General features: G+C 47.5%; 7 protein-coding genes across 7 annotated transcripts; 1 reads left to right on the top strand and 6 right to left on the bottom strand.

Annotated features, from left to right (window-relative positions):
* Nucleotides 1–2,504: 2,504 nt before the first annotated feature.
* Nucleotides 2,505–3,979, bottom strand: N7446_007894 (uncharacterized protein; the record flags this gene model as incomplete). Its single annotated transcript, XM_058516639.1, has 3 exons — nucleotides 2,505–2,598; nucleotides 2,661–3,849; nucleotides 3,907–3,979. 3 exons carry the CDS (start codon nucleotides 3,977–3,979, stop codon nucleotides 2,505–2,507), a joined length of 1,356 nt encoding a protein of 451 aa, XP_058370285.1.
* Nucleotides 3,980–5,010: 1,031 nt separating this feature from the next.
* On the bottom strand, nucleotides 5,011–5,319 carry N7446_007893 (uncharacterized protein; the record flags this gene model as incomplete). Its single annotated transcript, XM_058516638.1, has 1 exon — nucleotides 5,011–5,319. The coding sequence occupies one exon, from the start codon at nucleotides 5,317–5,319 to the stop codon at nucleotides 5,011–5,013; it is 309 nt and encodes a 102-aa protein (XP_058370284.1).
* Nucleotides 5,320–6,177: 858 nt separating this feature from the next.
* On the top strand, nucleotides 6,178–7,831 carry N7446_007892 (putative MFS transporter; the record flags this gene model as incomplete). Its single annotated transcript, XM_058516637.1, has 3 exons — nucleotides 6,178–6,950; nucleotides 7,004–7,237; nucleotides 7,291–7,831. The coding sequence occupies 3 exons, from the start codon at nucleotides 6,178–6,180 to the stop codon at nucleotides 7,829–7,831; spliced, it is 1,548 nt and encodes a 515-aa protein (XP_058370283.1).
* Nucleotides 7,832–8,931: 1,100 nt separating this feature from the next.
* Nucleotides 8,932–9,545, bottom strand: N7446_007891 (uncharacterized protein). The gene is made up of 2 exons (XM_058516636.1): nucleotides 9,423–9,545; nucleotides 8,932–9,348 (listed from the first exon to the last, which is right to left on the bottom strand). Exons 1-2 carry the CDS (start codon nucleotides 9,523–9,525, stop codon nucleotides 9,134–9,136), a joined length of 318 nt encoding a protein of 105 aa, XP_058370282.1. The 5' UTR covers nucleotides 9,526–9,545; the 3' UTR covers nucleotides 8,932–9,133.
* Nucleotides 9,546–9,987: 442 nt separating this feature from the next.
* N7446_007890 (aldehyde dehydrogenase) lies at nucleotides 9,988–11,519 on the bottom strand (the record flags this gene model as incomplete). Its single annotated transcript, XM_058516635.1, has 2 exons — nucleotides 9,988–11,126; nucleotides 11,207–11,519. The coding sequence occupies 2 exons, from the start codon at nucleotides 11,517–11,519 to the stop codon at nucleotides 9,988–9,990; spliced, it is 1,452 nt and encodes a 483-aa protein (XP_058370281.1).
* Nucleotides 11,520–14,753: 3,234 nt separating this feature from the next.
* On the bottom strand, nucleotides 14,754–15,496 carry N7446_007889 (uncharacterized protein; the record flags this gene model as incomplete). Its single annotated transcript, XM_058516634.1, has 2 exons — nucleotides 14,754–15,345; nucleotides 15,372–15,496. The coding sequence occupies 2 exons, from the start codon at nucleotides 15,494–15,496 to the stop codon at nucleotides 14,754–14,756; spliced, it is 717 nt and encodes a 238-aa protein (XP_058370280.1).
* Nucleotides 15,497–19,638: 4,142 nt separating this feature from the next.
* On the bottom strand, nucleotides 19,639–20,858 carry N7446_007888 (phosphotransferase family protein; the record flags this gene model as incomplete). Its single annotated transcript, XM_058516633.1, has 2 exons — nucleotides 19,639–20,319; nucleotides 20,370–20,858. The coding sequence occupies 2 exons, from the start codon at nucleotides 20,856–20,858 to the stop codon at nucleotides 19,639–19,641; spliced, it is 1,170 nt and encodes a 389-aa protein (XP_058370279.1).
* Between the last annotated feature and the right edge of the window lie 1,130 nt (nucleotides 20,859–21,988).

Raw genomic sequence — 21,988 nt, 5'->3', positions numbered from 1 at the left:
CAGCAAGAGTTTCTATTTGCACCTGCTGAAGATCCTCGTGAACACTGAGGACGCTCTCAGCTATATTGAGGGACTGTGCGCGAGCAAAGAATATATACCCGTGCTCTTGAATATTCTGTCCTAACAAGGCGCACTGCTTACTGCCAACGGCAAGAACCATATTGAAGAGCGCCAACCAATTTTTACCTGCATCTGTCGCACTTGTCGAATACAGCTTGTGGACGTGATCGGTGAATTGATCTTGCCGTATAATAGGGAAAGATGGGCGGACACTTTCGAGGTAAAGACCAATTAGCGGGTAGGCAAGTGCTTTCGGTGGTGACACGTAAGGGCTGCTCGTTCCTAGCTTCGATATATCCGCAGAATCAAGCTGGTAATTCAATGAGGAAACTGGAGCCTTCGCTGAATCCTGGTACTGCTGGCAATGTGCAGAAAAAGTCCCGGTGCGTCCCTGTCTTCTAGTCTCTAACTTAAGACGTTGTATCCTCGAGACTTCGGAATATTTGTTACTATAGCTGGTGGCCCTGCTCTCTGCGCTTTGGCTGACATCTTCGTCCACGACATCACCTCTTCTAATGAGCCTATCGAAGAAGATGAAGAGACACTAGAAGACCTGCTTCCATGTGATTAAGCGATGAAGAGGACTTTTTATGTTAGCACGACGATTATGACGTATGTCTTGCAGCGAGATTTTATCCCACCTTAAGAACATCTCTGATCCGTCTCGAGACCGAAGCATCGACTTTACGAGACACTTCTTGAAGAAGGTCTTCGTAAAGAAACAAACTTTTCCTTCACTAATTTCAATTCTCTTCTCTCTCTCAGAACTTTATTTTCTGAATAGACGCATGACTCCAGTGACTGAGCTTCGCAGTGCGCACATATTGGCTTGTTGCCATCACACTTCCATTTGCGCTGTCGACTCGAGTTACGCGCCCTGGCAGTTCGTTTGCCACCGGATTTGTGGCTTTCGCTTTTCAGGCGGGGGATGGGAACTATGCTGAACATCTCGAGACTGTGGGCGATTCGGCTTTCCCACAAGTAGACCAGATCTATACTATTCACTTAACGACATATAGTAACAGAACCGAATATGTGCGGCACCAAAGTTATATCATCGCTATAGACTACGTTGGCTTCAGGGTTGATGACCAATCCAAGTAGATCGATCCAGTGCTGTTCCGTGGCCCCCTTTCCCCCTTTCCTGGCGGGCTCTTTGGCAACAACTATGATACTAAGCGCTGCCCATCCAATGCAGCTCTATAGAGGATATATAAGCTTGCTTCGAACAAGAGCATAACAAGTTGAAGACCAATAGAACCAGAATGGTGCAGCTATTCAGTATGACGGCCTTCAAGTCCGACCAAATAATATGCTCTCCCCGGCTTCTTGAAAATTAGTGTGGGCAGAAGTAGCTACGTCAACGGCTTTCGAACATCTTTTTTGTGGCAAACCAAAGAGAAAGAGGCAATGTCCGTCATTGGTATGCCCAGAAGGAATAATACTGAGCACCAGGCTTCAATCCTTTAATGAAAATAACTTTGACGCTGCACGTATTACCCATTATGGCATTCATCTACTAGAGGGTCTTAGAATTTTTTTCTTCTTCTTCGGATACCCCTTGAGGGGGCTTATCATTGGCCTTACCATATGCGAAAAATGTGCCGCAGCTCTCATTGGGCCGGAAATGTGATCCAAGATGTCACACCTTAGGGTAGCTTCTAGGCGGGCCTGATAGCGCACAATGCAGCATTTTCTATAGGCGCATGTCAGCTGCCGAGAGTCAGCCGCGTTGGCCAGCGAATTCAGAATTCGGACAGTATTATTTACCTGTGTTCGTGCGCGTTCTAAGTGTTCTGAACTCCCGAACTGAACCTTCTTATTGTCCATCTACTGCTTCGACCACTGCGCCTACGCTACGCTGTCGACCAGGTTGGTTGCTGCAAGCCTCTGGAGAAGGAGAAATAACAATACGCTGAACACACCGTGGGCCATACTGAAGTACTGGAAAGGTATTACTGTCCCTACATGTATACTACCCAATCATGACCTCGAAGTGTAAATTTATGTGCGTTGTCCCTCTTTCCAGTTCACAATAAAGTCTCAAAGGAGTGCTAGCTCCGGTAACTTTTGATGCCGAAAATCCTACCTCTCTTGGTTGCTTGCTGCGAATACAAAGCAGCTGCTACAACTGTATATCATCGTTGGCACGAAGCTCTCGGTCCTCTCACTTTACTATCGAATATTCATTACACCCAGCTTCCATTTGACCGTTATCTTCACGGCTGTCGTAATATGGCTTCGGTTCTGCGATATGGAAATCTCGCTTGGTCTGGAATGCCGCCCTATCCAAGCCTTTTGGGACGCTAGCGTGAATGGAAAATGTAACAACCCGGTTGCGCTTAGCTACTTTACCAACATCGTAAATCTTGTGGCTGATATCTGGATTTTCATCCTTCCGCTGCCTGTCAACCTCAAGTTGCAGATCTCCGCGAACAGCAGAACTATCCGTCGCTGACGCGAGGTATACCCTCGTTATGCTTAAACTCTCGCAACCATTGTTCGTTATCTGCTGGCGTCTGATTCCACGGATCGTCACTAAACATCAGAGCCTTGTCAGTAGAGTTGACGCTTTGAGTGCTGCTGCGTATGGAACTTACTCTTCGCACCATATCCAACGTGCTTGATATTTGATCTCATCATCCGTGGGAACGTGGCGGTCGGGATTGTGGATCGACATTGTTCTCTTGACGAAGCGGGATAGGTCTTTCACAAGAGCCCAATACGAGTTACCGCCATTGTGGAAGTGTACTCGCCCTAATGATGCCCTCGTAGGTTGCTGCGTGTTCAATGTAGTATATACGGGATCAGGGAGCCGCTTCATTGTTATGCTATCAGTGCTTCCAAGTAGTCTCGCTACACCACTGTTAAATGCCGAATTCGGGACAACATCGAAGCCAGATGCAACATCCGCTGTGCCCAGTAAACTAGTTTGGCTGGTAACTTGAGGGGAGAGATCGGAGATGAGTATTTCAATGCTGCCCGAGTCATGCGCTGTTCCTAGGAATGCATCTGTCGGCAATGTCGGGAGTTCAAGAATCTCACCCATAGTGGCGCGGGTGCCATTGGGTGCGGAAGCTGGGTACATTGGATTTTCAATGGCACCCGTGCCTCCTGAACACCCCGTGATTGGCAAATCCAGAGGACCTCTGTCGAGGTCAGGGACGGTAGGGATGGAATGCTGGTTGGCTTTATGCATACCGTCGACAGCCTGCTGCCATGCTCTTTCAAGCAGAAGGGTAATCCAGTTCATAGAGCTCCAAATGAGCCGTACCATGAAGTCCATGAACCGTTTAGATCCATTCAAGGATCCGGTATCCGCACGACTGATGGCATTGCAAGCTTCTTCTTGTATTTCTGAGTCTGAGAGGACGAGACCCAGAGTCTGGTGCATAATGACGAAATTGCACAACTCGAGCTCCAAATCGCAATTCTCAAAAATATTTTTTTTCCCATTGATGCTAAGCTGGCTTACTCGCATCTTGCAATGATTGACTGGGCGTAAGCGAGCCCGCTTTGTAGTTTCATCTGATGACATGAATACATCTCGGAGCCAGGACGGTGCTCTCTGGGCAGGAACAGGCGATGACAATTCCGCTGCAAGGATGATGGAACAAGCCTCATATTGAAGTTCTGGGTCAGAAGGCAGACTGCCCTCAGTATCAAATTGATTTTGCATATAGTACTCAAGCTCTACCTTGAGGAGCTCATATGCACTGGTCGGCGTCTCGGTAGGTCCTTCTACCGCAGAAAAGGGGAGAGGCGAGATTTGTTCGTGATAAATAAGGTCTAGACCCAATTAGCCTAAATCAATCAGGTCTCATGGCAAACAAAATAGTCACTCACAGGGAGGCATGGCATTTTCAACCATTTCCAACACATGATCGTCAAACCCCCAATCGCCGTCCCAATCGGCCATTGTTGCCCCTGCCTTGAAGTGTTGGCCTAAGTGGTTCGCACGATGTATCCACGATGTCATGAAGATGCCACAAAGCCCGCATCGTGATTTGATATCTTCGTTGCTGACCTTCCACGTTTTCATTAGCCAATCTGAATAGTCTACGGCATGTACCAGCCTCAAGTGTTGCCGAAGATGGTCTTTTCGATAGAAAGTCCGCTCTCCAGCGGGTCGTTCCGAACATTCAGTCGCATTATGATCTCGGAGATGTTGTTCATTCGGACTGGCTTCTCCACAAAAAGTACACAGTGTCCCTCTGTCGGCATCGGGTACTACTGACCCATCCCTCGAGCAAATCCATTTCTCGAAAGAGAGGTGTAGTGACTTTTCGTGTCGATGCCAGTCGAACTTGGTCTTGAAAGTTTCAGTACAGAACGTGCACTGGAACGTTCTGAGGGGTCGTGACAGCCGTGGAAGCCCGACTCTAAATTTTTCAACTCTTCTGGAACTGGTTCGCCTTCTTCTGCGATGAAACATAGGCTTGAGAGGATCCAGAGGCCAGAGTGAAGTGCGCTCATCGGAAGAATAGGTCGATAAGCCTGAGCCAGAGCCTCTGCTTGAATGTGATGGCCCCTCACTTCCGATTAAGGATGCGTTGCCCGAGGATGTAGCCGAGTTCTGAGAGCTGTATGCGATGAACTCTTCAGAGCAAGCGGCAACGGCGCGTGATATGTCAGAAACTGCCGCTGCTTCGTGTTCAGGTGGCGAGTTCTCCCATCGTTGAAGTGGACCCATATTTCCGAAAGGTGCAGGCGTTGGCCGCCTTGGAGGTATGTCGACAGGAGATTCCTGAGCCGGTATTGGATCGGTGGGTCTCCAAGGACCCCACGAGGATGATAGAGATCCTTGAACCTTGGAGCGTCGCCGCATATTAGAGAACCAGTTCTGTATCTGCTTCTGACTGAGGCCAGTCTGAGCCTCAAGCTGTTGTATATCGTCGGCTGTTGGGTAAGGGTGATATTCATGATTCGCGAACCATCTCTTTAGCAGCTTTAGGGCGGAAGGACCAAAACGATTGCCAATCTTGGGGGGCAATCTTTTTTGGCATGCCGAAGCGTAGTTGATGCTCCGATAACATCGTCAGGTATATGTGCGATGTCAGTCGCGGCTAAAAGTGAGACTAGCTGTTCTTCTGCAAACAAATCAATGTTGATCCTTGGCTGGTACTGCATCAAGTCGGCCAATGCATTTCGCTCAGAGGTTGCAACGTCGCCCCAGCTAATTGGTTCCGGGTCTTCTGGAAATGGGTCATGGATCGGTGGACCAGAACCAAATTCGTCTACTGATGACGGCTCAGTCATGGTTAAGATGAATGATTGTAAAGATGTCGATAATTGGGGCATTAGGCGGGATGAGATCCAGATACACTGTATGTTACGTAATGAGGGATTTTCGTCATCGAAGGGCGTATGACTTGACCCACTTTTTTACACATTAATCAACCATTTCCGGAGCCATCAAAAATCATCCAGTTATGGGCAAGAGAGAAGCCCAATTGTGTGGGCAGGGCGTAGGACGTCACGAGCTTACCGAATTGACAATAATATAGCGTGGCTGGACCATACATATTAGGATCCACCCTCCTGCTCGGTACTTTGAGTGGAGGAATGACACAGCACCCTATTCGCTGTATCGCGTCTATAGCCGTTTTGGAATCGATAGCTCCCACCACGCACACAGGGATTAACGCCACAGAGAGCGGCGACATTGACCCTCATCATCATCGTAAGGCAGGTGGTTCCCTAACCAAGGATGCTGCTCAAAGCGATACCCACATGTAGGTCATCTCGACATTTTGTCCTATATTTCCATAATTAGCAAATTCACCCCGCCGGTAGACGTACACTTATTCTAAGCTGGATAGCATGTTACCGAAATCTTCTCAGATCGGTTAAAACTAGATTGGTTGATTCACGCCCTTTTTATGGGGCTGTTTGTAGACATGTTCTTGGCGCGCTCTCTAACTATCTGGAAAAGCCACACATTAGTAGCCGTAATAATGCTTATAGTGATCTATTTCAGAGATAACCTTCCCTGATTTTAACACATAGATCACCTGAGCGCTTCAAACCCATCATCACCGTACGGTCTTCCCTTGGAACCCGTTTTCATCTTCGAGAGAGGCTTTAGCTTATTGCATCGCTTGGCAGACCGCAAACATGGCGAGCGAGACGACGACCACGCAGGCAGACTTGCACCCCTTGGAACTAATCATTTTTGATCGACTTGATCGACTTGAATATGAGCAGTCCCCGTCATCTCGGCGCCTCAGCTTGCAACAGGCAATGGTGATATTACAGGTTCTTGCTGTCACTCTTACCGCCAGTGTAGTCAATGGTTTGGTAATCGTCGGTTTACCGACTATCACTAGGGATCTCCAGCTTCGGCCATCGCTTGCCTTTTGGCCATCGTCGGCGAGTAGCCTAGCTACCGCATCAACACTTCTATTGGCTGGATCAATGGCTGATGCAGTCGGTCCAAGATGCATTGAGCTTGTCGGGGCTTTCTTGAGCGGAAGCTTAATCATCGGCCAAGGACTATGCCAATACGGGGAACAATTTGTCTTAATGAGGGCCTTCCAGGGTCTTGGCCTCGCGCTTCATCTGGCTTCATCGATTTCTATTATCACGCAGCTAATGCCGCAAGGCAAAGACCGCAACCTTGTCTTCTCTGCCATGGGCATCAGCCAGCCTCTTGGATTCTCGATTGGACTATTTGTGGGTGGTATTTTGGTCGACACTATTGGCTGGCGATCGGGGTGGTATATCGCTGGGGGGACAACGCTCTTTTTTGCCGTTATCGGTCTGCTAGCTTTGCCGAAAAACAAAGACCATCAATATGCAGATCCGATCAATAATATTCGGACAAATATTGACTGGGTTGGCGCTTGTCTGGCTTCTGCTTTCATGGCTCTGCTCTGCTATTTCCTTGCGTGAGTATAATAAACTAGCGTACCGATATTTATCTATATTAACAAGGATACAGCATTTTGAGCGCCAATCCCTCTAGTATTACGTCTACTGAGAGCATCGTCATACTATGCCTTGCTGCTATTGCTCTTCCTTCCTTCCTTCTGTGGATGGAGTACCAGGTCAAACGGAATAGGCCAGCGCTAATTCCCAATTCATTTTGGATAAACGTATCATTTTCGAGCATCTGCACTACTATTGCTCTCTCAAACGCTGTACTCAACTCTATGGAGCTTTTCACTGGGCTGTTGTGAGTGACTACATCCTGGCCTCTCTTATGTGCTTTCGCTGATCCGGTCCAAGTTTCCAGGAAGTCCAGCACCTATCCGCTTTCCAGACATCGCTTCGCATTCTACCAAGTCTTGTAGTGGGCGTATTAGTGAATCTCCTTGTCGGATTCTCGGTGCACAAAGCCCCTGCTGTCTGGATTGCGACGATCACATCTTTTCTCTGCGCAGGGTCACCCTTATTGATGGCCGTTATCCAACCGTCATGGCCATATTGGGCCAACGCTTTTGTAGCTCAGCTATTGCAGCCAATCAGCGTAGATGCCCTCTTCACTATTGGTCTGATCTTCATCACAGATGCTTTTCCTGACAATACTCAAGCTCTGGCTGGTGCAGTATTCAATACTTCGGCGCAGTTCGGTACCGCCCTTGGACTTGCTGTTATGCAGGTTACCTCGACCATTACCACGAACAAATCCCAGAAGCTGGAAACGCAGGCGCTCATGGAAGGCTACCGGGCGAGCTTCTGGACCATGTTTGGATTCATGCTTCTCTGCACGGTCGTCTCCTTCCTCGGATTAAGAAATGCCGGTAAAGTGGGACTTAAACGGGATTGAGCTGAGAAGACGGTGTTGCCACAGGTAATACAATCACCCAGCAACGGTGTCTCAAAGTAGGTGTCAAGCATGTCCTTTAAGAAGGTTGGTGCTTAGATGGCAATTATATCACACCTGTCGCGGAAATGTTCGAAAACAGATCATCCCTAGGTGGCACTTTTGCTCTCTGCGATGCTGCTGTTGTATGGAGGTACAGTCAACGAAAGATATCGAGGGAGTAGTTGTCTTTGGGATTAGAGCCTCAATTAGTCCGGTCTACGAAATGTATTCCATTCGTGGTCAGTGGTCTATTGCTGATTATATCGCTAATAGGCCTAATGAGGGGCTATATGTTGGGATATTAAGATTTCTTCGTGATCTATTGCCCTGTCACTCCCACACAGTCGTCCTGGAGCCATAGTTGCTCTCTCTTACAGTGCAGAGTCCCACTAGACCCAAATTGGAAGTGCCATGCCATGCCGTTACGTTAAATTATGTGCTTTGGCAGGCTTTGGATTGACGACGACCCAATCTACAGTGTAGATTCTACACAGTAAAGGATACTTACTTAGGATAGGGCACAAGCCAGCGAAACACTATCACACGTTGATTCACGTCATTAGCCGAGTTCCGAAGGACAAATGAAGAACATCATACAGTAAGTTTTCGAATTCAGTTTGACCTCACACTCTTTACACTTGATTCCCGGAAAATAAATCCAAAATACGCTAATCCCGTTTGAGGTCATCGCTTGATTAATTGGCAGAACCGTGGTGTTAATGGCCATAATACAGCACGGGACCTATTGTAATAATACTGTAATGATACATCGCATCCTCCAGAATCGCTTAGTAGATCCGGCGAACGTCGGCCTGTTTTCCGCCTTCCCACCAGTCCCAGGTTACCACTTCCCCTCATTCTTTTCACGTACAGCACAGCCTTCGTGGACAGACAGCTGTGGCGGGAAATCTTCCTGGTGGTATTAAGATGGATATACACAAGTATAACTGTCGTGAGGAACCTAGTGATTCTATCCTAGAGAAGTATGCATGACCTCTTCTTTTCCCCGGTCGGCCTTGGTAGTTGCGATGCGATGATAGCCTGGGGTGATGACTTATGGTCAGCTACAGTCGGTAAATAGGAAAGAGTGACGGTGATTGGTACTGTACTGTACCTCTTCAAAGACTTCTTCCACACCAATTTTCTCTAAAGCAGAGCATTCGATGTATTTAACAGCGCCCAATCTCTTAGCTAACTTATGACCCTCCTTTCTTGTCACTTGCTTTCTCCACCCGTTATTATCTCGAGAGCTTTGCTCATTCCTCAAATCAACCCGAGTTCTAATGAGCAACCACGGAACGCCCGGACAGAAATATTGGATTTCATCCAACCACATCTCCACATTTTCAAAGGATAGCCGTCCTGAGAAACAGACAAGGAGGACGTCTGTTCCAGGGTATGAAAGCCGGCGGATGCGGTCATGTTCTTCAGGTTTGTAGGTGTCGCACAGTCCCAGGTAGTAGGACTGATCGCCGACTCTGGCGGTAATGGATGAATCGGTTAGTGAAATTCGACGTTATCCACTATAATAGGCTACAATAGGAGGATTTACCTAACTTTGGTGGAATAATTGTCAAAAACGATGGGGACTTCTTCCGGGGGACAAAAATAATTGGCTGTGTATTGAATAAGGAGGGTGGTTTTGCCAACACCATTATCCCCGACCAGCACGCACCTAGCTTAGTAATAATTATATCAGCAAAGAGCAAAGTGTCTGAGGGGGTAGGAATATATTGCGAACTTAACAGACTGAGTAGTGTCAGACATAATTGGTTTAATCGCCCACCCTCAGGGAACGGCAATTGCCTAAAATATAGTAGTTAGTAAGTGGAAGTAATTAGTAAACTGAAAGGAGAACGGGCAGCGAAAGGAGCGGCAAAAAAAAACTGTGACAATACAACACGTGGGAGGAAGCACGTACAAGATCAGGAAAAGGATAAAAGTGTTGCTCTATTAAAAATGATAGCCTAGGAGAGATTAGGAGAGATCTAGCGTTGCTGAATAATCATCGTAATTGTGTAGTAAGCAAAGAAGATCTATATCCTGTAGGCTGAGAAGGAGAGCTGAAGAGGGCCCAAGGATAATGGGATAATCCAACTCTTTTCGGAATATGTTGCCTACAAAGAAATAAATACGCTCTTCAGCTGAGTCCATGTGTCCAAGCAGGCCTTGCTAAACTCCCTTCCTCCCGCACCACTTTGCTTCCATCCACCCATCGGCAGATCAACAACCATGAAGGGACTTGTACAGTTAACTCCAACTGCACCAGCTTCCAGCGCTTTGGCAACTCTCACAGCTCGTGAAATATCGCTTGTAAAAACACTCGAGTACAAACCAAACTCGGTATCATTGGCCCTCTTCAAGACCTCCTCCTCGCCTGTAAAGGTGTTGACCACAAGCAAAGGACCAAAGATTTCCTCCCTGACCAACTTATCGTCTTCCGGTACATTCCGAACAATAGTCGCATCCACAAAGTAGCCCTTGTCACGAGCCTTATTTCCGCCAAGGATGATCTCGAAGCCCTGCTCTTTTGCGTGGTCGAGATAGGACAATACCCGACTGAACTGCAGTTTGTCGACTTGGGGCCCTCGCTTGGTATCGGCAAGTGTAGGATCGCCCGGCACGCCCATTTCGGCCATTGCTTGTTTAAGAGCTTCAATGAACCTGGGGGCAATGCCTTCCTGTACGTAGATCCTAGTACTAGCCATGCAGACCTGGCCTGAATTGTACAGAATGGAGAAGGTAGCGGACATGACTGCCTTCTCGAGAGGTGCGTCGTCGAACACAAGCAAAGGACTTTTACCGCCAAGCTCCAAGCTGATGTCCTTCAAATTGGACTCACTGGAAGCTTTCTGAATGGCTCTACCAGTGGCGACGGATCCAGTAAATGAAATCCTTCTAATATCCATGTGCTTGGCAAGAGCCTCACCGCAAGGTTGACCGAATCCACTCAGGATGTTGAGTACACCTTTAGGGAGACCGACTGTCTGGCACAACGAAGCGAAGATTATAGATGCGAAAGGGGATTTCTCCGACGACTTGAGCACCATGGTATTTCCGGCTGCCAAGGCTGGTCCAATTTTGGTGACAAGCATAAGCAAAGGAGCGTTCCAAGGGATGATGCCTCCGCACACGCCGTACGGCTGACGGATGGACAGGTTGAGGTAGCCAGGAGTATTGAGAGATGTCTCTCCAGTAATATCCATCGCATGGCTGGCAAAGTACTTGAGGTATTGCTTTGAAGTGGCTAAAACAACTGTTCCTTTGTCAGTAAGGTGCAGTGCTCATGGAACTTGATACAGAAGTCTGCAAGCAGGAAGGTACGAGACGACTAACATTTCATTCCGGACGGTGGCATTCCCATGGTAACAGCCTCTACATGAATGAATAGCTCCTCATTTTTCTCAATCTCATCCGCCAGTTTGGACAAATAATCGCATCTTGCCTGAGCTGAGAGAGCTGACCATGCTGGAAAGGCAGCTTTGGCCGCTTCCACAGCACGGTCGACATCTCCAACATCGGCTTCCTGGACGGCGGCTATGACCTTCTCAGTCGTGGGGTTGATTATATCAAACGTTTTGCCGGAGAACGAAGGGACGAATTCGCCATTGATAAAGAGTCGGTTCTCCTTGAGCGAGTCGGTAGTCATGACGACCTGGCACAAAAGCAAACAATATATTGGCTTCTTCTTACAAGTGCAACTGAGCGGCAATTAAATGCTGCGGATGTAAGTTGAGACTAATGTCACGATACAAAGAGAAGTGGCTGGCGCCTTCCTTTTATGCGGTGCTATGCTATTCAGATGAGCCCGGAACCCGCCCCCGCCCCCTAAGAGAGTTCTCAAAGGTACAGCCATCAACTAGCACAATAGTAAGTGTTTAATCCCTCGCATGATGTCGTCGGAGTCCCCGGATGGATGTGGTCTCCGGGAATCTTGCAACGTTGCAAGTGGCTGCTCAGTTGTCGATCGCGTCATATATCTCCACTTAGAAGCCCTCAGGCGGGAAGCCGCTGTTTATATCGGAATTAAGAGCGTAGACCGAGAGTGAGCTAGAAAGCCGGTGAGTCCAAATTTCTACTTCCCGATTGGTCATTATGAAGCTGTGTGATGGTCCGTTAAAAAGAAATAGCCGAAATTTGTGGAATACAACACCCAAAAACATATCCATGCTGGATCCTCGTAGTTCCGCTGACTAAGCGGCATAATAGCCCACAAAGTCCACAGATGGTTAGTGGATCCGGTCAATGAACCTAACGGCGTAGGACTGGCTACAGTGTGCTGTGGCGGAGATGTCTACGAGGCCCTAGTACTTGTTCCAAACCTTCAGTCCTAGCTTTCGCTGCGCTCCTCCCGCAGCAACCATAAACCTCAAAATACTTTTGTCATCCTGGAAGATGCTCACGTCCCAGTTAGTAAGCGGATGCTTAGACACCGTCCGGCTCCATGAGGATCGAGTTACGAGAAGCCGGGCTTAGGTCGAATATTCTGTTTACGACACACAATAGTTTACTGTGGTTCAGTGGTACGGGCTCCTGGGCCAGCTCGGCCCTTTAGCAATCAACTGGCGACCGGGCGGGCTTACTAACCGAGTAGGCCAAGGAGCGTGTGGCTACAGTGCTTATTCGATCAAGATCCGGATCTTGAGGGCCGAACATGAGCTATGCCGTTACACCACAACGCTAGTTGATGGTAAAGCACCACATGACCGTTGAGGTCGCGGAATCGTGGTAAATCTTGGGATGGTTATTGTCCCGTGATCCTTTGATTCGTAAGATTATCATCGTGGACGAAAATCGTAGTGTTTCTCATGATACCACTAGTCTGAGGGGGCTTGGTTCATGAGAAGACCCTTAGAGTTGCTGAAGTATCGTGACATTTCTTACGACAGCGATGGCCGTATGTCCTTGCGGATCGCAAGAGAGTCAGAGCTCACAGAAACCGTGGCTTTTCCTATGATATAGATAATCGGATGATCGTTCGGTTCGTGAGAGACTAAAACGCGCGGAAACCGTGGTTTTTCCTATGATATAGATAATCAGATGATCGTCTGGTTCGTAGGAGCCTAAAGCGCGCGGAAAACGTGGTGTTCCCTAGGATCTACCTTTTCCAACGATATGTAGGCTCCCCCCGAAGGGTCTGAGATTATAAGAAAATCTGTGGTTTCTCCTATGATAGAGATAATCAGAGGACCCCCTCCTTCGGGAGAAATTCAGAGTTCGCGGAAACCGTAGTTTTTCCTACGATAAAGAGAATCAGACGATCTTTTGGTTCATGAGACACTAAGGGGTGCGTCAACCGCCCAATCAATTGGTTCATTATTGTGCGGCCCATGCATGGCCGGTTTTTATAGAATCACCAGAACCACGACGAATACCATGACCTTTCCGCAACCTCTGTACGATACTCCGTAGTGGCGTATGCACGTGACTTTGCTGACTTGCAGATTGATTGGCTATTGATGGCGAGTTTGTGGCATCCAGCCTCGCTTCTGTAGATAATTGGGAGATAACAAGCCAGGCCACGGATCCTTTCTCCCATAGAACATATTACTGTAGCCAACGATGTAGAGAAGTGAATCTGACAAATGAATACAACCACTTCGAGGGTACAGTATAAGTTCCCGCGTAAAGCTAATGGATCAGAGAAACCAATGTATGATTGGGGATTGGGTACTCTGGTATTCCTTTCTCCACCTTGGAGTAGCGTGGCTGACGTTCACTTCATCATAAGGTCGTGCTTGGTGCGGCGACCTCATTTGCTCGCATCCTAAGGGACGAAACCAACCCATAGAAGCTTCTGGAGCATTGGCTGTCATAGTCGCAGCTGTATAGGCTGTTTTCGATTATGTACAACTGAAAAAAGCGGCCGAATACAGCAAGATGTGCGATGCTGATGTCTGTGTGGGCATACGTCTTCGGGAAACCGGCCAAGTATTTATCAAGTTACGCTCTAATTTCGCATCTGGCTCATTTCTACTGTCGTCAGAAATTTTTCGGCAACTCAGAAATGAGTCACCTACTAAATGCGGAGGTTTTATTGGCACCTCTCGAGGGACCTGGTGGGTGTGAATGTGGGATAAACCCTCAATACTTGCCTTACAAGTTGGATCTATTCCATGAAGCTATCGCGCAATGCAGGAAGAGAGAGCTTGTACGAAGACTGGAACTATAGTATCAATGCGTGACCATTGAAAGCATCTTTCTTTTCGAATGCTGTACATGAAATTGTTTCCGCCCCCTATTATATATAGTTCCTCAATATAATACCTATTCCGATCATTGCCCAGCTATTCCAATTACCCTACTTCAAAGAAAAAGAAATCCAACTAGCACTGTGAGATTCAAGTCGGCTTGCTTTCACAGAGCCAGAGTTGATTTGTCCAGGGTGGTACTTAGGATCGTGCTGCTCAGGAAGTACGATACTTCGTCTCCTGACTTTGTACGCCATGGTCTTGATAGATCCCTTAGAGCAGGCAGATTCTCTTCGGAATTGGTGCTCTAAATTCTCCATTTGGCCCGCACATTGCGGAAGTAAACTCAAAGTCAGGATTTCCGGACCGCGCTCTCTTCTGGCTTAGTCCATTTGAGCCGGGAGGATAGTGCGGTGAGTTTGAATGACGAGAGCTCTGGCTGGCGGACGACTGCTGGTGTGGCCCAGGAAGCTGTGGTGGCGCTTTAAAACTGCCAGTGACAAGTAAGGCACCGCCAGGCTGAGCAAACGGTGGATCATGGTGGCGGTCAGATGACAATACTCCGTCCCTGCTAAAATGTCCACTGGGAACCGCAAAATTAGCATTTAGAACTGAGCTAGTTGTGAGTAGTCCCTTGGACCACTCCTGGCGAGCAAATATGGCAATTGAAGGAAGAGGCTATAAGGAACCGCTTACTCGTCATATACTGGCAGCAGACCCGAGTTAAGCCCAGCTGAGCACACCGATGCCACAACTCGACCGGAATCCGATCCCCGGCTCGGGTACCGTCCCACTGGCCTTGGGGCAGAATGCGGCCCTTCGGCTCCATAATATCCAGCCGGGCCTATTCCTGAATGCCTCCACTGGGGCGTTACACTGGGAGATATGGAATGATTCCTCGAGCCCTCATGGCGGTAACGAAGCTCTCTGATGTCCACATAAACTCCCATGTGCGTTATGGGGTACTTTTTTGGTTCCATGGGTCTTCTCATAAGAATAATCACCATGGAAGTTGTTTCGGAATCATCTGGACGAGGGTTTCGAGTCACTTTTGCATAAGAATTTTCTTTAGCATAGACGTAGCTCCATATCATCCCGGGACATTCTGCTCGTCGGTCTTGGACGAGCCGGTCGACTTGAGCACGCTGGTTGGGGCTCAGTTTTTGGTACTGCCATTCAACCTCAAATTCTTCTGCACGCGAATGGGTCAGGTTGCAGAGCTGTTCTTGTTTCATGTATAGCTCGGTTCGCTCTGCGCATGCCCAGGTTGCCTCTTTTCCTGCTCTGTAGAATTTGTATGCTTCAAAAACGGGTCCGCTTGATGGAGAAAGATAGCTTTGCTGGGGGAAGTTTGCGGTGGCTCGTAGGGGGCGGTAGCAGTGGAACGTGTTTCTTGACTGCGGCCTGATTCGAGATCATCGGAATTGGCTGACATTTGGTTGGACTGGGGGAGTGACTGAGCGAAAATCTTTATAAATAAATTGGAACCCGTTGGGAAGGGAAGCAGGTTATATACCGCTGCTGTAGGTGAATAATTCCCGGGATACGCCACCACTTCGCCCGGGTGACAGAACTGCGTCTAGGCAGTGATGAAGTCCGCCGCGCGAGTCATACTTGCGCACCCTAGTCTTTTGCAGCACAAGCGAGATAACGGAGTCCAATTTGCACTATGGCCGGGCGGTGCTCCTAGGAATCAACATCGGGCCCAAGCCCCCGTATCCTAGCCCAAAGCAGACGCCCAATTAGATTGGGTTTTGCGAAGTTCACCTAGCCCACCATCAACATTAATTGGTACTTACGTGTGGCACGGCTGTTTCAGTGGTTTGTTAAGTGGATATCCTCAGGATCGGCAAGGAACTTGCGAGATTCCACTCCTTGCGCTCTCAGTGTGCCACGAACTGAGGCAGTGGGGATCAACCGTGCAAATTGCCATTTCAGCCATTCGGATTTACTGCTTGTCTTGGTGGCATTCTATTTTAAATCAGGCGAAGAAAGAAAAAGGTCTCGAATGAGTCACGCCCCTTTCTACATGGAAACAGCCTACGACGCAGTCAATGGTCCCAACTTGGATGACAGCAGTGCACTGTTTGAGAGAGCGATTCGGATAAGAACTAGAATACAAGAGCTGCTCGGGTCAAAAGTCTCTGCAGAGAACGACTAATTGACATATTCTTCAGATGGGATCCATAGATATAAAAAAGGGGCTCTCACGGCCTCCAACTGTTTGCTTGAGGGCAAGCAACGTGTGACATGGCGTTGGTTCCTTCTGTCCAGCGCTCGCCGTTAAAGTTTGAGCCTGAACTTTCTTACTTAAACAGCGGAAAGCCGGTCGATATACAAGTCACATTTGGACCTTGAACCGAACTAATAAAAAGGGCAAAAGAATCTCGCACATTACTACGGGTCGGTCTGGCGCTAACGCAGAAGTATCACTCGCAAGCAATTGATCTGCATCATTAAGCCGTCTGCCTAAATCCCCAAGGCAAAGTCAAAATGCCTAAGCCCCGTCCAGGCGAGGTCAGCCGCACACCGCTTCTAGAAATCTCTACCTGAGCACACGGTATGGCGGGGGCTATGTGTCTTGAGCTGGCCACAAAGTCACCATAAAATACCGCTATAGCAACTGCTGCCCACTAAGAGCCTAGCGTTATCACCTTGCATGGTTTATCATCAAGCTCCTGAAAGAGAGCCACATAGGTCAAGATACATGTTTCCAGGGTTGGTTAAACGATCAAAGAAGAGCATAGAGTAGCAAGTCTGTTTATTGAGATCCTGGAGGCTGCATCACGCAGGCCACGAATGACAACACAGGGGTCCTTTCGGATTCAACAGATTTGCTCAAAGCTTCAGTATTGAGCTCGGACAGCCTGTAATAAATAATTGAGGCGTCATCGTATACACCGGCTACTAGGCTCAACCCCGGTAGTGTGGTCTTCATGTCTAGTGGAGTGTATCGGATGACATCCGCGTCGATACAGTAGAAGTCGATACCCGTTTACCCTTCGGGCACATGCACTTGTTTCCCGGCTCGTACCCGAAACGTGGCTTATGCCAATTTGGACTAGCCGTATATTCTAGTCTATGGGTGGATGTCAATGTACCACTTCTTTTAACAAAGGCTGCACTTGTTTCGGGTACGACCTGGGAAACAAAGTGTGCGTGCCCGAGGGGTAAACGTGTCTCAAATTCTACTGTATCTCCGTAGGATGCCATGACGGAGAGTCTGGAAGAGCGGTTCCCAACTCCATAGAGGTCCAGGCCGTTCTGCTCAATTAATGCGTACCAAGACATAGATTATGAGAGGAAAAACCAACACAAAGAAGTCTCTTCATATACATAGGACTTCACAAGCCTCTAGGCCCGCTGATACTGTCTTTCTGTTCCAAATATTCTACTCTACCTTTTTAGGTGCAATCTCCCCTTGGAGATCTTTGCCATGGCACTGAAATTTAATCACTCAATCGGAGTGTCTCATACTGGGCGTTCAAGATGTTTATGTCCCTATTTCTGTTCTTCAAGAAATGAATACCGACGTCGACCGTTTACAGCCAGCTTCGTCGTCGTCCGTGAGAATACAGACAACTCATCCCAGCCGCAGGTTCTCCTATCCAGCGTGGACACCAGAGTTTCTGGGATGGGAGCTGGGGGATACCCCGGGGAGGCCGGCTTGGAAATTCAACCAGATTCATCTTCCCTGTTGCGAATAGAATCATTATCTTGCACAAGGGGTTGCGAATGACCAGTTACACATTCATCACGGAGCTTGCCAGAGAAGCTTCATTCGCTTTGTCCAATGAACATCTCAACTGGGGCTTTTTTGACGAGGGAAATATGTGACGTTTTGGTCCATACAAGTACGGAAAAGCCTGCAAGATGGACATGTGATGCTGGAAAAGAAAAAGGAAACGCTTCGCCATATTCTATCAATAAGGAGGGGCTCAGAACGGTGATGTGATAATAGAACCACACAAAAAGAACAAATTAGTCAAGATGTGGAAGGTGCGGGTGTGGATATCGTTCATCGCGAACACTGGATCTTGATCGAGACAACTAAGGAGACTTTACGAGCATCTTTTTTGAGATTCAATTCATCACAGTCCATGTTTATCTGATACTTTCTTTAATTATGACGTGTGGGCAAAGCTCTTGAAGCACTGGATGTCAGCGAGTTTACTCCCTGGTCGCGCGTACTTCAGCCTCATAAAGCTCATCCTGGGAATACTGTATGACCAGGCTGTGTTTCTAGTGCTGGCCCAAAAGCCGTCGTAAAATGCCCTATAACAACCACCATCGTGGCAGTCAGAGGTTCAAGCAAGCTGAATTTAGGAAGCGAAACCGAGGATGGTTATACGGAATAATTGGAGAATCTTGAAAGGTTACTCGGCTATACAATAGCCAGCTACCGATATCCATGCAAAGGTCTATATTAGTACAATGCCAGATGTCTCAAACGCAGCGGTAACCACCGACGTTCCGACCAACTCGTACTTGGAAGGGTGATGTCGTCGCAGCCAGACTGCAGAAACCACTATTGGATTGTATGAAATCCCGTCAAATACTTCGTAGCTATGCTTGGAATGTACAATACCATGCACATCGCATTTTACGATAGCCCTCGAATTGATGAGGCCTACCCAATTAATGATCTGCGCTAGGGCCTTGGCAGTGGGACCAGGAAGGAGTTTCTCTGTGTGTATTGGTCAAGGCGATTCGATAATGACTGTATCGCTAACCATTCTTATCCTGGTTACTCTAATTTGCTTTGGCATGTCCGGTTGGTTGGTACTGTACCAAACAGCGTAGTTGAAACGCATCCCGGAAAGCTTCGGTATCTCTGAAAATTGATAGGTAGCTAGCGTTAGCTAGCTAATCAAACAATTACGGGCTAAGCAATGCTACCTTCTGTGAATTGAGATCTATCCAAGGAGCATTAATATCATCTAGAGACTGTATAGATTGGCAAATGGTTCATCGCACTACGCGCACAGGCCTTACTTTAGTGGCTATCTAGCCCTTCGCACCCCAGGAGTTTCGGGAGATAAGTCTATGCTCTCAAGTCACGTCATATTGATGTAAGCGTCGTCCACTGTTTATCTTGTCGGGTGTTAACTAAGAATAATAGTAAGAGCTGTTTGCATAGAATCCGTTTCTTTCTTCTTTCTACTTTCTTCTTTCTTTCTTCTTTTTTGGCGTGGAAAGTGGTGTAAAATTGAGGTTTGTATATCAGGTCATTGTGTGGAAATATAAGATCGAGTTCCAGCTAATTAACGCAGGATCATTGGCAATTGACAAAGGAATTACAGTTGACCAAGCCAAATAGTTGAAGTCTGTATATATATGTCGACAGTTGAGTCTGACTGATATGCACTGCGGCACTGATAGAGGACTGGCTCCTCGGTCTTTCTTTTGGAATGGTACATTTGTTCCCACACCTGTTTGATTTGCAACTTCATAAAGCTACCCCTCCGCCCTCAATTATGCTTGTATCATAACCAAATTGATGCTTCTATCTGGACGACCGTCGGCGCTGGTGTTGTAAATTCGAAGAAACTGATCAGGGGTAGAAATTCGGGTCTATCAATATTTTCCCAAAAGTCTGCAGTAGTCTCCCACTTTGCCGACGTCAGCGTAGAGTCTGACAGAAGTGGCAAGGTTCTGTGTGTCACGGCAAGCTAGTGTGGCAGACAATTTGCAGTCAATACATTCCCGTTCTTCAACCCATTTCACTGATTCGACGTAGTTCTGGCGTTCTTCCCATCGCCTCTGAATTTCTGGGCTAACAGGATTTCCTGTACGGTCATATTTTGATGGGAGGTCAAGTGGCGGGGGAACTGTGTACAAGAACATTGGAAACTCCACTATTTCCCACGGGACCGTAGAAGCGCCTTCCCAGTCGATGACGGAAAGAATGCCATATGCATCGTCTATAATGACATTGCTGTGATTGAAGTCTGGGTGGTGGAGAGGATATGGTCCTTGGCTAAAGGACATTCGCCTCACGGCTTCCTTGAAAAGAACAGGAAAACTATGGATGGAAAAGATGATTTCCTCCACCATGTCGACCGGCAATTGAGACAACTGAGAGCGTATTAACGCCTCTGCCATAGGAAACTTGGCATTATCCGCCCATGCCAGGAAGAAATCTTGCGCGGTTTTAAAAGGGCCCCCAAGGCCGGGTATTGGGTCAATATCGTAGCATCCGTTCTCACGTTGCGAGATCATGCCAATCTTTGGGAACCGTATTGAGGTCATGCTAGCCTATAGAATCGTTAGATACTGCACGGGAAGATCTTTCCGTTGGCTTATACCTGTATGTAGGCAATGTCCCCATGAAACTTTGCTTTGAACTGTTGAGGAATTGCGCCACCGTGTACTTGTGGCCCTCCAAAAGCATTCATTGCTGTACTACCAGGAATGAATTCCATGATCATGAAAGCGCGCCCAATACGTTCTTGGCAATCGTCGTAACCTAGGACCTTTGGAACGGGAATAGCTGTTCGTTCGTGGATGATGCTAAGAGTATCTTTCTCAGAACGCAAAAGGATCTTCGAGTGCGGGTTTTCTTTGTGCAGTTGTATACGTGCAACCCATCTAGTTCCATCGTCAAAGATGAGGAGACGAACTAGATGCACCCCGCCCATACTGTATATTGGAGGGATATTGCATTCAAGGGGTGGTGCTGTATTGTCCGACCGTCCGCATTTTATGCTAATCGCGTATTGAGTAAGCGCGTCCCAGTCGATGCGAGGTATAGATGGATCTTGACTGATGTCGCTTTTCCAGTTGAGGTAATCCATGTGAAGTAACAAGAGACGAAGTAACAAGAGAACGTGGGATTGAGAGATGCGTTCATATGCTTCTGCAAGTTGTGTTGATTCCTTCAACACAAGGGGCGTGGACTATTTATGTGGCAGGCTTAGTAAGAGTATTTCTTGGCATTTCGTTTGTCTTGGAACTAGCATTCACATGTATAAGGAAACTTTTCACAGGCCAGTATGCAACTCTCAAGCTTGCAGGTCTGCATGCGCAATTATTTCAAAAGTACAATATCCAGGGAGCACAGGAGCGTCCGTCGGACGATCTGGACATTTGGGACGTAATAAGTTTTGTACTACTTCAAAACGAAACTTTGGCCAAGAGTGTTTAGGAAGTCCATAGAAGTGAGCGATGTCGAAAATAAGACATCCAAGATAATCTACGTTTTTTGCTTCAATGGAGGTCTTTCAAAGGTACTGATAATGGTGTTTGCCACATTCAAGCCACCACTTCCTGTATTCAAGTTTTATTCCCATCTCAGCTCAGACCAGAGGATATTGACATGACCCAAGTAGCTGTGATGCACAGAAAATCCATCTTATGTGTCGCTAGATTATGCTTGTCCGAGCCAGATCATGTCTAGATTAACATAATATCACATTAGCTATGTGTTATGTTATATTGATGGAAAGAAGGAGATCACTTGCCTATCGCTGGAAATAATCAATTATCATCAGCGGGCCTCAGCCAACCGCACTTCGGGCACTTTTGGCCTCGCACGATCTGATCTCCATCGCATCCAAATTGTTGGCAATGGGCATAATGGCTTTTAGACCGGTTGAAAATGAGAATGATATCCTTGAAAGCCTATGTCACGTTAAAACTGGGCTTTTATTGGCGGATATGGGTACATTACCATGGCCAATTGAGAGAGGTTTAAGAGCAAGCCAGTTGCACGGTGTGGATAAGGGGCTTTTTAAGAACACAAGACGCCAGGAAAAGGATGTTGATCAAGCAACTAGAGTTATTCATAATCGGATTCTGCTGGTTTATCTATCTTTCAGTTTGTGCACGGTTCCCCTCTAATCATCTTTCACGACGAGTCTCCGACATTTTGACCAATGGCACTTTCTGTCGTATACGCGACGCAACGTGATACACAAATTCGCAT

This window comes from Penicillium canescens (genome assembly GCF_028828765.1).
Source record: "Penicillium canescens strain IBT 15451 chromosome Unknown utg000005l_segment0_segment0, whole genome shotgun sequence".
NCBI classification, from domain to species: Eukaryota; Fungi; Ascomycota; class Eurotiomycetes; order Eurotiales; family Aspergillaceae; genus Penicillium; species Penicillium canescens.
The sequence above is the reverse complement of the archived record's forward strand: the minus strand, read 5'-3'. Positions and strand labels throughout refer to the sequence as shown.